We start from the raw sequence: 13,716 nt of genomic DNA on the forward strand, positions 1-13,716 counted from the left end.
AGTTTGTGTAAGCTAACAATCAGGTCATGCTCTATATCACGCCCCCGCCAAGTTCATCGTTGTCGTCCTCGGGCTGATCGAAAGCCTGACTGAAGGTATAGACAGTACCAAAGATCAATCCTCCTCCAAGGAGCGTCAATACCAGTGCCGTTTTCGTCAAAATCGACGAGTGGTGCAAGAGAATGGGCAATGAAACGCCTGTGAGAACGAGGAAACCTGTGAGGAACTTCCCGGCTTCCTGAATCGCCAGGGTTTGTGACGAGGTTTGTGGATCAAAGTTGAAGTCGTAGTCGCTCTTGTCAAAAGCAGCTTTCGTAATGACAGCTGGAAGGTATGCCACAGCAAAGATGATTCCATTGATAATGGGAAACCAGTTCCCATATACGCCGGCAAGGATGACAAGAAGGAACCCCATTGAGAGGACGACGGACAAACCGACAATCTTGTTCAATGGGTTATTTCGAAATTCGGTGGTCAGGTTCATGATGAAGAATGAAATCCGGATGACTACAGATAACCTCCCGCGAGTGGATTTAGTCGCCCCAGAGTCACGTGTGGAACTTGCTATATATATATGTGAAACTTGACGGGATTTCGATAAATAGTATCTTTGGTAAAGTCTAGAGATGTGACCCAAGCTGCCAAATTTTGAATTGAATCGGCAGGACTGCTGCTGGTGATGAGAGTGATCAGATCGAGCACGCTTCTATGTGGGCTGTATTGTGGGTGAAATTGCATATTGCTGATAAAAGTTTGATGAGTCGAAATTCAATTCTGTAATTTCCATCAATGAGAAAAATTAGTGTCAATTTTAGTTTTCCAAAATTAGTAATGGTGTTTGTATGAGTTGTTGAAACCTTCTCAATGGTGAGACGGCTGCGAAAAGAATACACGAGCCTCAGCATCATTTGGACACTTTGTCTTCACATAGAAACAAATTCAGAAAATACTTTTCCAAGTCAAGACTATCATCCTTTGCTCATAGCAGACTTGATTGAATCATGTAATTTGCAATCTTCGAATCTAGGAATTGTAGGTGAAACCAACCTGGACCTGTCTGGAAGCGCACTCGTATCTAATAGTCGGTTTATCAAGCACTCACCTACTTCTTCCACCATGTCCTACGCAGAGATCCTCAATCCGGAAATAAAGGCCCGGAGCCTGAATAACACAGTGTCGCCTCCAGGATTTGGCCTGCAAAACACCAAATTGAAAACTTCCGAACCTATCAAGAAACCCACACCCGAAGAACTTGACAGACTCAAACTCAAGAAAGCATGGGACGTTGCATCTGGCCCTGCTAAATCGGTGCCCATGAACTGTATTATGAGCTATATGACCGGTAACTCGTTACAAATGATTCCCATCATGATGACAGTCATGCTTCTTATAAACCCAATCAAGGCCATCTTTTTAGAAACAAACAAGGCATTTGCTTCTTTGGAGACCAGAAACCCCAACGATTTGCTCATGCCCAAGGTGATGTTTGTCTTGTTTCAGCTAGCTAATGCTGGTATCGGCTTGTTCAAGCTCTGGACCATGGGTTTGATCCCCAATGGCGAGGCCGACTGGCTAGCTTGGAAACCAGTCACCCAGGTGGTGGAAAGATTGAGAATATAAATAGAATGCATGAATCTTTTACTATACAATTATATCATGTTGTTTTTGTTGCATCGTCCTCCTTCTTAACGTCCTCTTTGTCTTCGCTCTCCTCCTTGATCTCCTTCTTGTCAGAGTTACCCTCCGGGTTGACCCTTGAGGATTTGCTATCCTTCATGTTCTTTTCAAAAATTTGTTGCAAGTTAAACTTTTCCAACTGAAGGTAATCACTTACCACACTCATGCCAATGTTGCTCTTAAAACAATCCACCAAGATGAGCTTGTCGTACTTCTTCAAGTCTACGGTGTGGCCGTGGTCCTTTCCAACGCATCCAGCGACAGTTTGGATGATCTCCTCTTTAGGTATTTGATTGAAATTTCTTCTCGTCACCTGGATGGCAAACTTGAGGGGTTCTTGACCTTCTTCTTTATGGAAATGAGGTTTAAGCACAATGGCTGCAAGCTTCTTGATCTCCTCGAGAGATGCGGAAACCGAGAATGTTACTGGTGTGAGTTTCTGGATAAATCTTGATTTCTTCACACCCAGATCTTTAGCTTCCTGGCATATTCTATGGATGAATTCGGCTGGCTCAACTGGCTTTCTGATCTTGACAAAGACTGTACACTCACAGCTGAGGTCGATTGGCAGAAAGATGGTGCTTTTGGCGGTCTTTTCCTTCTTCATGGAGGCCAATTCCTTTTGCACCTGCTCTTCTACCGAAAGCTCCTTGTCATCTTCATCGTCAACTTCGGCTTTCAGCTCCCAATCAGGATACCATTGCTCACATTTTTCAGCAAGAAGGTTCAACAACTCTTTGCGGCATCCAAGCTCTCTTCCTCTATTGCATGTGGCATACACGCCGGCAGTATTTGGATCTATGAAACCACTTTGCTTATATTTTTTATTTCTGTTGCCGCCTTGGGATTCTCCGCCTCTCTTGCCCATCTCTGTTTAGCTAGTGATGCAAGATGCCTGAAAATGCAGCACTAGGTAGAATGTCCGTACAGGAGTCCACACTTAAGGCTGGATATCTGTCAATCTGGTTTATATGGACCTCAAAGAAGAATTTCAAAGCACGATCATTGTGAGAAATATTTGAATTCAAATCTTGTTGGCTGAAAATACACTAATGCCTATACTAATTTAGTGTTGAATTAGGTGTCTGCATATACATGAACTAATGGCTGTACATTTTAACAACCCATCCATGCTTGTTACTATTGAAGCATGTCTAATTTATTAGTCTTGAGCCTAACCTTGCTTAAAAAGCATTTCCCCCGATTGTAGAGAATGCTGTTGTGCTGATGATTTTCATAGAGCTCGAGCTACAGCAATTCGGTTCTAATGAAAAGCCAACTTCACCAAGGGAAGCTGCACAAAAAAAAACTCCCAAATCAAAAGCCTGACGATATCTATTTGCTTTGGTTTTTACTCTATCACTAAGTTTGACGTCTTCAAAGCACACTTGTTAAGTGTTATATGAAGGATGTTCCGAGGATGTCGACTGACGGAAGACTTCTGAAGCTCTGTCACATGGACGATGCCCGGAAGGGAACATCCGAGAGGGGAAGCCTGTGACTTTGGCTACCTAAGGAACATAAATAGGAGGGCTCTGCCCATCTTGAAGTAGTATCGAAGAGTATAGTTATATACAGGCCATTATCATGAAGAGAAGAAGTCAGTCTGAGGAATCATCAGCAGAGTCTGATGATGAATCAGGATCTGAACTTAAGGAGAAAAGGCCTACTCTTAGAGACGTTCGTAAACCTATCCCCAATGACCAACCTTTACCAGCTAAGACGAAGAAAGGGTTCTCAGTAAGTCACGTGAAGAAAAGGGTCAAACAACACTCTGGTTTGCATATAACTTGCATACATATCAACGCTTTGGTTCCAGTTCCTCATATTCTAAGGTTTAGGCATTTACCACTAGGATGTCTGAATCTTCACCAGTACCTTCCTTGACAAATCTCCCGGATGAGGTATACCTTCAGATTCTACGACACCTCGACTTTGAAGACTGGGTTGCATTAACTCAAGTCAATCGCAAACTACGACAGGTGCTAGACGCTCCCATGTTTTCCCACTTCATATACCACCAATCATTTGGCAAATATATGGTATCATACTGTCACTTTCCTAATGCATGCTCCAAATTGATCCCTCACAAAGTATACGGGGTGATCAAAAACATGACATACCCTATAGACAGCTCAAATAATTCTTCTTTGATGAAGCTTCTTCAACACCCCGACGCGTATTTTGCTATCGTTGACAAGTTTGAGCAGCTGTATGTTGAGTTGCAACTGCAAATGAAAACTTTCATAACCTCGAAGAGTATCGCAATATCCGCATACGTCTTTCTTAAAAGAATCCTTGATTTGCATAACTATGTCATAGCAAATTGGTATTTTGAATTGAATAGTGACCGATTGAGTGAAGAGGGCTTTTTTCAGCTCTCTCGGTACTTCTCCAACTTCTTTCACCATGCAGCATATAGGCTGAAGGTGCTACAACAGATTCACAATGCTCTAGATCGATCTGGTCTACCTCAAAGGACCAAAAGGCTTAATTTTCCAGATATGAAAGGTTATGAACACTTCTTGAAAAATATATGCTCCATCGTGCTTCGTCATCTTCCAGCTGACTCAAATGATAAGCAGTGGTCCACAATAACAGCTTTTTACTCCGGGAGATCATGTGGTGATCAAACTGGACTTCAAAAGGTTTACACCTTGCATGTGCTCGTTAAATTTTTAAAAGAGCGTGTGTTCAGTCGCTACAAGCTCCATGTGGGGGAACAGCTGTTAAATTCAGAGCCTGTTGTCAAAAATGACCTCATACTTATTGGACGCTATGCAATCTTCGTCAATAACAGAAAAGTCAAGCTCTTGAACTCAAGTCTGTTGCATAATTTCGGAATTCTTAGAAACAGGGCAAGCTTAGAATCGATTTTTTCAAACCAGTTGTTTGATGGCCCGATCCGGATTCAAGGAGTTGGTCCCACAGTCAACTGGAACGCTGTTCCTTACAATACGATAACGGTGGATAAGATCAGGTCCCTTTGCGCTCTTCATCAAATGGACATTGAAGAGTTTAGTAAAATGAAAGGATGTGAGCCATTTCAAAAAGTCAGTTCGGGTGATGTACCAATGATTTTCAAAAGAGGACAAATCGTCACCAGTGATTTTCAGGATCTAATTGGCATTGTGATTGAAGACACTGTTTTTGATAGTCCTGTGATTGATGTACAAGGTATTGATTCTGGTGATATAAAGCAATTTAAGATCGGAGACTTCAGGCAAATTGGCCCTGGAGACGTAAGTGTCAATGACGAGACATTACAAAGTTTCTTGACATGGCTTATGCTGAGCGATCTGTTCACTCAATTCGTTGGAACAAGCTTCACTCATTTGGTTCTAGAGGACGGCTTTTTCCGGCTTATTTTCAGAGACTCTGAAAAAAGATCCCTTGCATGCTAACGCCGTTTTGGCAGAAAATTAGTGAGCATCTGCACCGCTTATGCGTTTTATACCCGCACATCCCAACATGGACTTCTCGGGCCAAACAATTATCAAAATCTTATATATAAGACATTGCATCTTTTATAAAGTCGTAAGCTTGATCGTGCATTAGAAACAGATATTAGCCCACAATTTCGAGAGCCCTGCAACATGTTCCAGAGTAGTACGAACAAAACTAGGTATCTTGTGACGGGTAAAACAGAATCCTCGGCCGCTTTTACGTGAATTTTATCTATGATTTACTTTTCCCATTTAAATCATTTCACCATTACGGCATCCAAGCAGGCCTGACCAAATGAGTGCACGTGACTCCGTTTGCTGTAAGGCGCAACTACTTATATAAGCGATATGATCCAGGAGAAGCGTACATGTTAAATATGTTCACTAAAAGAGCTAATTTAGCCAAAGTTCTACATCGGAGCTTGAGATCAAGAGGAAACAACTTCCTCAATCACGCGCGTTTGACTCACAATGTTATTGGCATAGATCTCGGAACTACCAATTCTGCAGTAGCATTGGTAGAGGGAGACCAAGCCAGAATCCTCGAGAACGAGGAAGGTGGCAGGACAACGCCTTCAATTGTTGCATTCAACGATAAAGATACCTTGGTAGGCTTACCAGCCAAAAGACAAGCTCTCGTGAACCCCAGAAATACGTTTTTCGCAACCAAACGACTCATTGGGCGTAAATTCGAAGACGAGGAAGTCCAGAAAGACATCAAAAACACCCTGTTTAAGATTGTTGAGCATCAGAATGGTGATGCTTGGTTGGAAACATCAGATGGTCGCCAATTCTCCCCATCTCAGATCAGTTCTGTGGTGCTCCAAAAGATGAAACACATTGCGGAGTCACACCTTCCTGAGGATGTGAAACACGCCGTTGTGACTGTTCCCGCATACTTCAATGACTCTCAAAGGCAGGCCACCAAGAGTGCTGGTCAATTGGCTGGTCTTGAAGTTTTGAGAGTTATCAACGAACCTACTGCAGCTGCCTTGGCATATGGTATCGATCAAAAGAAGCCGGATGGTATAGTTGCAGTTTTCGACTTTGGAGGAGGCACTTTTGATGTTTCGATTTTGGATATTGAGGACAAAGTTTTTGAGGTCAGGGCAACCAATGGTAATACCCACTTGGGCGGAGAGGATGTTGACTTGATGCTTCTCAACTTTATCTTAGACAAGTTTAAAGCTGAACATGGTGTCGACCTACTGAGCGACAGAATGGCAATTCAAAGAATAAGGGAGGCAGCTGAAAAATGCAAGATCGAATTGTCGCATGTCAAAGAGACCGAGATCAACATACCCTTTATTACTAAAGACAAACACATCAAATTGAAGCTCACGGAAGATGAATTGGACGAAATGAGTCTTCCCTATATTAACAAAACCATAGATCCTGTCAAAAGATGTCTTCGTGATGCAGAGTTGAGTGCCAGAGATATTGACGAGGTCATTTTGGTCGGTGGAATGACAAGAATGCCTAAGATCAGAAAAGTTGTTGAGGGTTTGTTCAAGAAAGCTCCAAATACATCGGTTAACCCAGATGAAGCTGTGGCGTTGGGTGCTGCAATCCAGGGTGCTGTCCTTTCTGGGCAAATCAAGAATGTGGTTCTTCTAGATGTTACCCCATTGACTTTGGGTATCGAGACGTACGGTGGTCTTTTCAGTCCCCTCATTCCTCGTAATTCTGCTGTGCCACTTAAGAAGGAGCAGGCTTTCTCGACTGCCGTGGATGGCCAGACAGGTGTGGAGGTAAGAGTCTACCAAGGCGAAAGACCTCTTGTGAAGGATAATAAGCTTATCGGCAACTTCAAGCTCGCTAACATTCCTTCGGGCCCAAAGGGCACTCCACAAATTGTAGTTTCGTTCGATATCGATGCTGACGGTATCATCAACGTTTCTGCAACTGATAAGACTCCATACCCAGAAGACTCCCCTCACTACGGTAAACCTAATTCCGTCAGTATCCAGGTGACGGGTCAGACTAGTATGTCTGAAGAAGAGATAAAGGAGGTCTTGAAGCAGAGCTCTGAGAATGCCAAGAAGGATGCCGAATACAAGCAACATGTTGAGAATGCCACCCGTGTGGACATCTTGTGCACGGATGCTGAAAATGCTGTCACCCAGTTTGGAAAGCTCATGGACGAAGAGGACACTAAAGCTATCAACGACATTATCGACTCGCTCAAGGCCAAGGTGACTGATGTCAGAGAAAAAGGCATCCTTCACGATGTTGCAAAAATGACGGAAGAGGTAAACCAAATGCAACAGGTGACAATGGCAGCTGTGAAAAAAGTTGCAATCAGACAGCAACAACAGAAGAAGGAGCAGTCACAGTAAGACATGAGTCTTTTCAATTGTATATTACTTGTAAATATAATGCATTCAATCAGTTTCCATTCTATCTTCATCAGCAGGAGGTTGTTCACCAGCACCTTCACCCTCGCCTTCAGCAGCAGCGGTCTCGTTCGTGTCAGCGCCCTCGGCGTTATTGTCGTCATTGTCGTCGTCCTCGTTATTCCTCGTGTTGGATGTTGAGTCAAGCTTGTTCAACCACTGCTGTACATCCTCATCGTCGTATACTGTGAAAGACTTGTCCTTGCCCACAACACTGACTGTGGTGTTGCGGATGGTCAATTCCATATCCTGGGACAAGGTATCTCTCAAAGCACTCAAGCCGTGAACAATGAGGTCTTCAATCTGGTCACAAGAACGAATACTATCTAAATTACGTTCCAAGTATGTTCTGGCGGCCTGCGAGCGAGCACCGATAGCAGTACCGAAGTACTCCAACACGGAGCCAGAGGGCTGAAATTCATATAGGTGAGCGCCAGTCTCATCCCAGCCGGCCACAAGCAAACCAACACCGTAAGGTCTGGAGCCGTACAGCTGTGTGTTTTCTTGGGCTTTGTCGGCGATCAGCAAAACGGCCTTGGAGGTGGGCAAAGGTCTGTTAAAGACGAGTTTTGAGTTCATGGCTTGTTTTCTCAAGTAATTGGACAAAACACGAGCATCTGGGGCCAATCCAGCCAAAGCAATACCCATGTGGTCATCGACTTTGATGATTTTCTTTTGATAGCTGCCCAATTCCTCGACATTTCTCTTCAAGGCCACTAGAACAACGTGAGAAGAAGAAGCAATTCCCACAGCAGCACTGCCTTGCTTGATAGCCTCCAAGGCATACTCGACTTGGAAAAGACGACCCGTTGGAGAGTAGGTGACAGAGTCGTTGTCGTAGTTATTTCTAAACATGGTTAATGTTGAAAGATCTGATTATATTGCCACTGTTAACTGTGCTGTGCGAGTAGTTGGTGGAGAGGTGCAGGAAGTCCCCAAGGTTAGAACGGTAATCTCGAAGGAAGAGATGATGAACGGCAATTAATCGTTGTAATATGCTGTCAAAGTTGAAGATTTTGAGATCTTCGTGATTTTCATCGAGTTTAATTGGTAGTTACAGGTGGGATCAGTCCGTTGTGTGTACACATTTTGAACTTTAGCTGCGTGTCTTCAACGGTTGGTACATTATTTGGACTTTTGTCGTTAGAATCGATAATTTTGACTAATTGTACCTATTATTGGCTTTGAAGACTTAAACTTTCACTTGGGTTCCATTTTTGTTGCCCTATTCATACTTTTTCCAGTGGCTGCGAAAAATGCATCAAGTTTGAGAACTTGACCAGAGGAAATCATAGATCGGGAAAGTAAGTCAAAAAACCTTTAAAAGGCTTTTTGAAAATTTCGTCTTACATTACTTCTACCAAAAGATCTCATATCGCAAGGGCCATGGATCGCCCTATCTAAGAGTAGAGAGGTAGATCTAGTCAATAGGGCTCGAAGTGATCCATTCCACTTTGAAAAATAGAGGTAACTCTGAATTGGCAATTGTGCCTCATCTGACTCTATGGGCTCCTAGCAATTGCACCACTGAACATCAAGAGCTCATTTAAGGATTGTCAAATGCCACCACGGGTTTCATCCTCGTCATATCACCGCCATTGACACATACGAGATCAGCTCAATTGACTCAGAGGCGCATTCTTCCCGGAGCAGATCAATTGATACTTTCGTCCGAGCCAGGTCTTCAATAGAAAGCCTGACCCAGACCCCGGCCTTTGCTACGACACCCGGTGAGTCATGAAACTCTACGTACTCCCCTTTGGTTCACCAGCTGACTACGCATATTGGACCCCACCTAGTAGACCCGGAACACAAAAAGTACCAACGCTCTGATCCCAGCGTCCCGCTCAGCCGATGACAGCCACACGGGTCGTCGAAAGCCATAGAACGCGATGGAACGCGCCCTCGGGCCGCATGGCTCACAAAATCCTCCAACAAAGCCATACTTGAAAAAGCCATGGTTCGCCAGACAGGTAGCTCACCAGACGGTGTGGATCACATGGGTACGTCCTTTGGCCCGTGGTGCGAACCGCTATTCCCCGGGCCACCCGAGCACCTATGCGCATTTTTCAAGTCCGAGCCCGAAAGGATCCAGTAGCCAGGGAAGGGGGTGTAAAGAGGGAAATTTGAGGAATTGATAATTTTTTTGTGAAAAAGACGCCCCAATTGCGTTAGCTTTCAATTTTTGTAAAATCTCGTAAATTGCATGCGCCAAACATGGCGGAACCTCTTATGAGCATGGGTGTCACCTGGACTTGCTCAGTCTCCTGAGGTTGTGATATCCTGTGCAAACCCGGCCAGGTGTGGTCCACCGTTAGTCGACGATGCGTATAAATACCCAAGCCGCCCGCGCCCACCAATTGATTCCTTCTTTTTCCCTCCACACACATTTATCGTAAAATGGCTGTTTCCAAAATCTTCGCCCGTTCTGTCTACGACTCCAGAGGTAACCCAACCGTCGAGGTCGACTTGACCACCGACAAGGGTCTCTTCAGAGCCATTGTTCCTTCTGGTGCCTCCACCGGTGTCCACGAGGCCTTGGAGTTGAGAGACGGTGACAAGTCCAAGTGGTTGGGCAAGGGTGTCACCAAGGCTGTTGCCAACGTCAACAACGTCATTGCTCCTGCTTTCATCAAGGAGAACTTGGACATCAAGGACCAGCCAAAGGTTGACGAGTTCTTGAACTCCTTGGACGGTACTCCTAACAAGTCTAAGTTGGGTGCCAACGCCATCTTGGGTGTCTCCTTGGCTGCTGCTAAGGCTGCTGCTGCCGAGAAGGGTGTCTCCCTCTACAAGCACATTGCTGACATTGCCGGCACCAAGCAGGACAAGTTCGTCTTGCCAGTTCCTTTCCAGAACGTCTTGAACGGTGGTTCCCACGCTGGTGGCTCTTTGGCTTTCCAGGAGTTCATGATTGTCCCAACCGGTGCTCCAACCTTCTCTGAGGCCATGAGAGTCGGTTCTGAGGTCTACCACACCTTGAAGTCCTTGACCAAGAAGAAGTACGGTTTGTCCGCTGGTAACGTCGGTGACGAGGGTGGTGTTGCTCCAGACATCCAGACCGCCGAGGAGGCCTTGGACCTTATCGTCGATGCCATTGACAAGGCCGGCTACAAGGGCCAGGTCAGCATTGCTTTGGATGTTGCCTCTTCCGAGTTCTTCAAGGACGGCAAGTACGACTTGGACTTCAAGAACCCAGAGTCCGACTCTTCTAAGTGGTTGACTGGTCCACAGTTGGCTGACTTGTACGTCTCTTTGATCGAGAAGTACCCAATTGTCTCCATCGAGGACCCATTCGGTGAGGATGACTGGGAGTCCTGGTCTCACTTCTTCCCAAGAGTTGCTGACAAGATCCAGATTGTTGGTGACGACTTGACTGTTACCAACCCTATCAGAATCAAGACCGCCATTGAGAAGAAGGCCGCCAACGCCTTGTTGTTGAAGGTCAACCAGATTGGTTCTTTGACTGAGTCCATCCAGGCTGCCAAGGACTCTTACGCCGCTGACTGGGGTGTCATGGTCTCCCACAGATCTGGTGAGTCCGAGGACACCACCATTGCTGACTTGGCTGTCGGTTTAAGATCTGGCCAGATTAAGACTGGTGCTCCTGCCAGATCCGAGAGATTGGCCAAGCTCAACCAGATCTTGAGAATCGAGGAGGAGTTGGGTGACAAGGCTATCTACGCCGGTAAGAACTTCAAGGCTGCCCAGAACTTGTAAGTCGCTGAATAGCTGATTTAGACAATTATCGAATTAAAATATATTATTGATACAAAGTTAGCTGCGTACCTATCCAAGGTGGCTCAATGCCTCTTGGATTCTAGAAACAACCGTCTCCACATCTGAAAGGGTGTTGTATAAAGGCGTTGGAGCGATTCGGATGACATCAGGACGTCTTTCGTCACATATGATTCCATGATCATGAAGGTATCCGTTTACTCTTTCCATAACGTTTGACTCCTTGTTGTCATTGTGAGGTTGAAAAAGAACGGATAACTGACAGCCCCTTTCGTTTTCATCCTTTGGAGTAAGAATCTTGTAACCAAGCAGAGTAGAATCCGAGGAGTCGCTGATATAGTACTTGCTCTCCTCAAGACGATTTCTCAAATGGCCTGTCAATGCAAAACTCGTTTTTCTGAGGGCCTCGATGCCACCAGCTTCCTCGAATATATCAAGCGAGGCCTTCAATGCAACACAGTCTATCACCAGCGGGTTGGATTGACGATAGGAGAGTGCAGAATTGATTGGGTCAAAAAGCTCAAGCATTTTGAACCTTTCAGCTGAGTTATTACCCCACCAGCCGGCAAGCCTTGGGGGATAGTGATCTTTAGAATTGTCCTTGGTATGACGCTCATGCACGAAGATACCGGCAATACCGCCAGGTCCCGAATTGAGATACTTATAGGAACACCACACTGCAAAGTCCACGTTCCAATCATGAAGTTTCAATGGAACGTTGCCAACGGCATGTGCCAAGTCCCATCCAACGACTATGCCATGTTTCTGACCGGCCCGAGTGATCTCTTCAATGTTGAAAAACTGGCCAGTGTAGTATTGGATTCCAGGGAAGCAGATCAATGCAAGCTCATCCTTGTGAGTTTCTATAGCAGTAAGAATATCGGCCAAATCAAGGTGCTTTTTGCCTGGTGCAACCTCCAATTGTACCAAGTGAGTCTCATCGTAGCCATGCAATTTGACCATGTTGAGAAAAGCGTAGTAGTCGGAGGGGAATGCGTTCTTCTCAAACATGATCTTGGTCTTCTTGCCCTCAGGCTTGTAAAATGAGACGAGCAAGGCGTTCAAGTTAGATGTCAAGGTGCCCATGGCTGCAACTTCCTTTGGAGTAGCACCAACCAAATTGGCCAACGGACGAACAAGCGGAAGATCAATGTCCACCCATGAGGTTTTACCCTCACTCTCACCAGGATGATTGAAATGACCCTCGACTCCACGAGCTCCCCAAGCATCGAGCTCATCCGAGAGAGCCTTCCTAGTGGCTTTAGGCATAAGGCCTAAAGAGTTACCAGCGAGATAAACGGCAGATGTATCATCACTCAAGCCAGCAGGAGGTTTAATACCCAAACTTTTTAAAGTGGGAATTTGAAATTTATCCTTGAAGGTCGGAAGTTCGGTAGTTTTAGACATAAGTGGGCAGAGATACAGATCTCCGGTTCTATACCGCTTGTGGTGCATGCAGGCGGATTGTTGAAACCCGTTGCAACAACGTCATGAGATGCTCTAGTTGGTCATAAGTGATGAATTTTAATGATCAAAATAGAAACTTCTATTCATAGCTGTTCTTTAGGCAAAGTTTGGCTTTCGATGTTTGAGAACGAGTCTTGTAAGCAACGGAAGTTTGGACCGTTTCGGCCGACAAGATGCCCTTTTCGGTTATATTTCCACAGGTTTTTAACCATAACTCTGATTTACTCTCCAACAAGATCTAAAGCTTTTTAAAACAGGTGTAAGATCCTTCAGGTTCTTCTTCAATGCAGCCAATTGACAGACACCCGTGCACCAAGCATTGTGCTATCTATCGCTCACGGCTGTGTAATTCAGAGGATATTACCATGATCCATTCAGTTCTTATATGTAAGTAATTGATAAGTCAGCGCTACTGAAATTTAAGCTAACCTCAGTCAACTACGATGGCGTTCCTCGCCTTATTAAGTTCTACACTGCCGTTGATGTGCAAACCCAAAGAACGCTACTTCTGCAAGTACACCTGCTCATATCCAAGAGAACCTCGCAAGAATGTTCTTTCATCACTCCACCTAGACTTTTAGAGGGCTTGGATGATATTAAAGTCATTTATAGACATTATGCTACCCTATACTTTGTTTTCATCGTCGACGACCAAGAATCCGAATTAGGTATTCTTGACTTGATCCAGGTCTTTGTCGAATGTTTGGACAAATGCTTTCCCAATGTCTGTGAACTTGACTTGGTCTTTGGATGGCAAGTTCTACAAACTGTGCTAGAAGAGATTGTCCAGGGTGGAATGGTTATAGATACGAACATTCTGCGAATTGTGGCCGCTGTGGATGATGCAAATAGTCAAAAGGTTACAGGAGTCAATGGAGGTACCTCACTGCGGTGGCTCTCTCTTGAAAATGGGTTCGGTTGGAGGAGATAGAGCAACTACTAACTAGGTCTCAATGAATACGAAGAATTCATTCTTTGAAAGATATCGACGC

The 13,716-nt window shown here is 44.9% G+C and overlaps 9 protein-coding genes across 9 annotated transcripts; 5 read left to right on the forward strand and 4 right to left on the reverse strand.

Annotated features, from left to right (window-relative positions):
* Positions 1–31: 31 nt before the first annotated feature.
* Positions 32–484, reverse strand: C7M61_001530 (uncharacterized protein; the record flags this gene model as incomplete). Its single annotated transcript, XM_024856935.1, has 1 exon — positions 32–484. The coding sequence occupies one exon, from the start codon at positions 482–484 to the stop codon at positions 32–34; it is 453 nt and encodes a 150-aa protein (XP_024714815.1).
* A 632-nt stretch (positions 485–1,116) lies between these two features.
* Positions 1,117–1,620, forward strand: C7M61_001531 (chaperone; the record flags this gene model as incomplete). The annotated part of the gene is made up of 1 exon (XM_024856936.1): positions 1,117–1,620. The coding sequence occupies one exon, from the start codon at positions 1,117–1,119 to the stop codon at positions 1,618–1,620; it is 504 nt and encodes a 167-aa protein (XP_024714816.1).
* Positions 1,621–1,654: 34 nt separating this feature from the next.
* On the reverse strand, positions 1,655–2,545 carry C7M61_001532 (putative tRNA acetyltransferase; the record flags this gene model as incomplete). Its single annotated transcript, XM_024856937.1, has 1 exon — positions 1,655–2,545. The coding sequence occupies one exon, from the start codon at positions 2,543–2,545 to the stop codon at positions 1,655–1,657; it is 891 nt and encodes a 296-aa protein (XP_024714817.1).
* A 719-nt stretch (positions 2,546–3,264) lies between these two features.
* Positions 3,265–5,081, forward strand: C7M61_001533 (uncharacterized protein; the record flags this gene model as incomplete). Its single annotated transcript, XM_024856938.1, has 2 exons — positions 3,265–3,417; positions 4,365–5,081. The coding sequence occupies 2 exons, from the start codon at positions 3,265–3,267 to the stop codon at positions 5,079–5,081; spliced, it is 870 nt and encodes a 289-aa protein (XP_024714818.1).
* A 419-nt stretch (positions 5,082–5,500) lies between these two features.
* C7M61_001534 (Hsp70 family ATPase) lies at positions 5,501–7,462 on the forward strand (the record flags this gene model as incomplete). The annotated part of the gene is made up of 1 exon (XM_024856939.1): positions 5,501–7,462. The coding sequence occupies one exon, from the start codon at positions 5,501–5,503 to the stop codon at positions 7,460–7,462; it is 1,962 nt and encodes a 653-aa protein (XP_024714819.1).
* Positions 7,463–7,507: 45 nt separating this feature from the next.
* PRE5 (proteasome core particle subunit alpha 6) lies at positions 7,508–8,374 on the reverse strand (the record flags this gene model as incomplete). Its single annotated transcript, XM_024856940.1, has 1 exon — positions 7,508–8,374. The coding sequence occupies one exon, from the start codon at positions 8,372–8,374 to the stop codon at positions 7,508–7,510; it is 867 nt and encodes a 288-aa protein (XP_024714820.1).
* Positions 8,375–9,919: 1,545 nt separating this feature from the next.
* On the forward strand, positions 9,920–11,239 carry ENO1 (phosphopyruvate hydratase; the record flags this gene model as incomplete). The annotated part of the gene is made up of 1 exon (XM_024856941.1): positions 9,920–11,239. One exon carries the CDS (start codon positions 9,920–9,922, stop codon positions 11,237–11,239), a length of 1,320 nt encoding a protein of 439 aa, XP_024714821.1.
* Positions 11,240–11,308: 69 nt separating this feature from the next.
* Positions 11,309–12,664, reverse strand: C7M61_001537 (kynureninase; the record flags this gene model as incomplete). The annotated part of the gene is made up of 1 exon (XM_024856942.1): positions 11,309–12,664. One exon carries the CDS (start codon positions 12,662–12,664, stop codon positions 11,309–11,311), a length of 1,356 nt encoding a protein of 451 aa, XP_024714822.1.
* A 425-nt stretch (positions 12,665–13,089) lies between these two features.
* On the forward strand, positions 13,090–13,655 carry APS3 (Aps3p; the record flags this gene model as incomplete). Its single annotated transcript, XM_024856943.1, has 2 exons — positions 13,090–13,111; positions 13,159–13,655. 2 exons carry the CDS (start codon positions 13,090–13,092, stop codon positions 13,653–13,655), a joined length of 519 nt encoding a protein of 172 aa, XP_024714823.1.
* Positions 13,656–13,716: the final 61 nt, after the last annotated feature.

The sequence above is a fragment of the Candidozyma pseudohaemuli genome (assembly GCF_003013735.1).
Source record: "Candidozyma pseudohaemuli strain B12108 chromosome Unknown scaffold00002, whole genome shotgun sequence".
In the NCBI taxonomy this organism is placed as follows: Eukaryota; Fungi; Ascomycota; class Pichiomycetes; order Serinales; family Metschnikowiaceae; genus Candidozyma; species Candidozyma pseudohaemuli.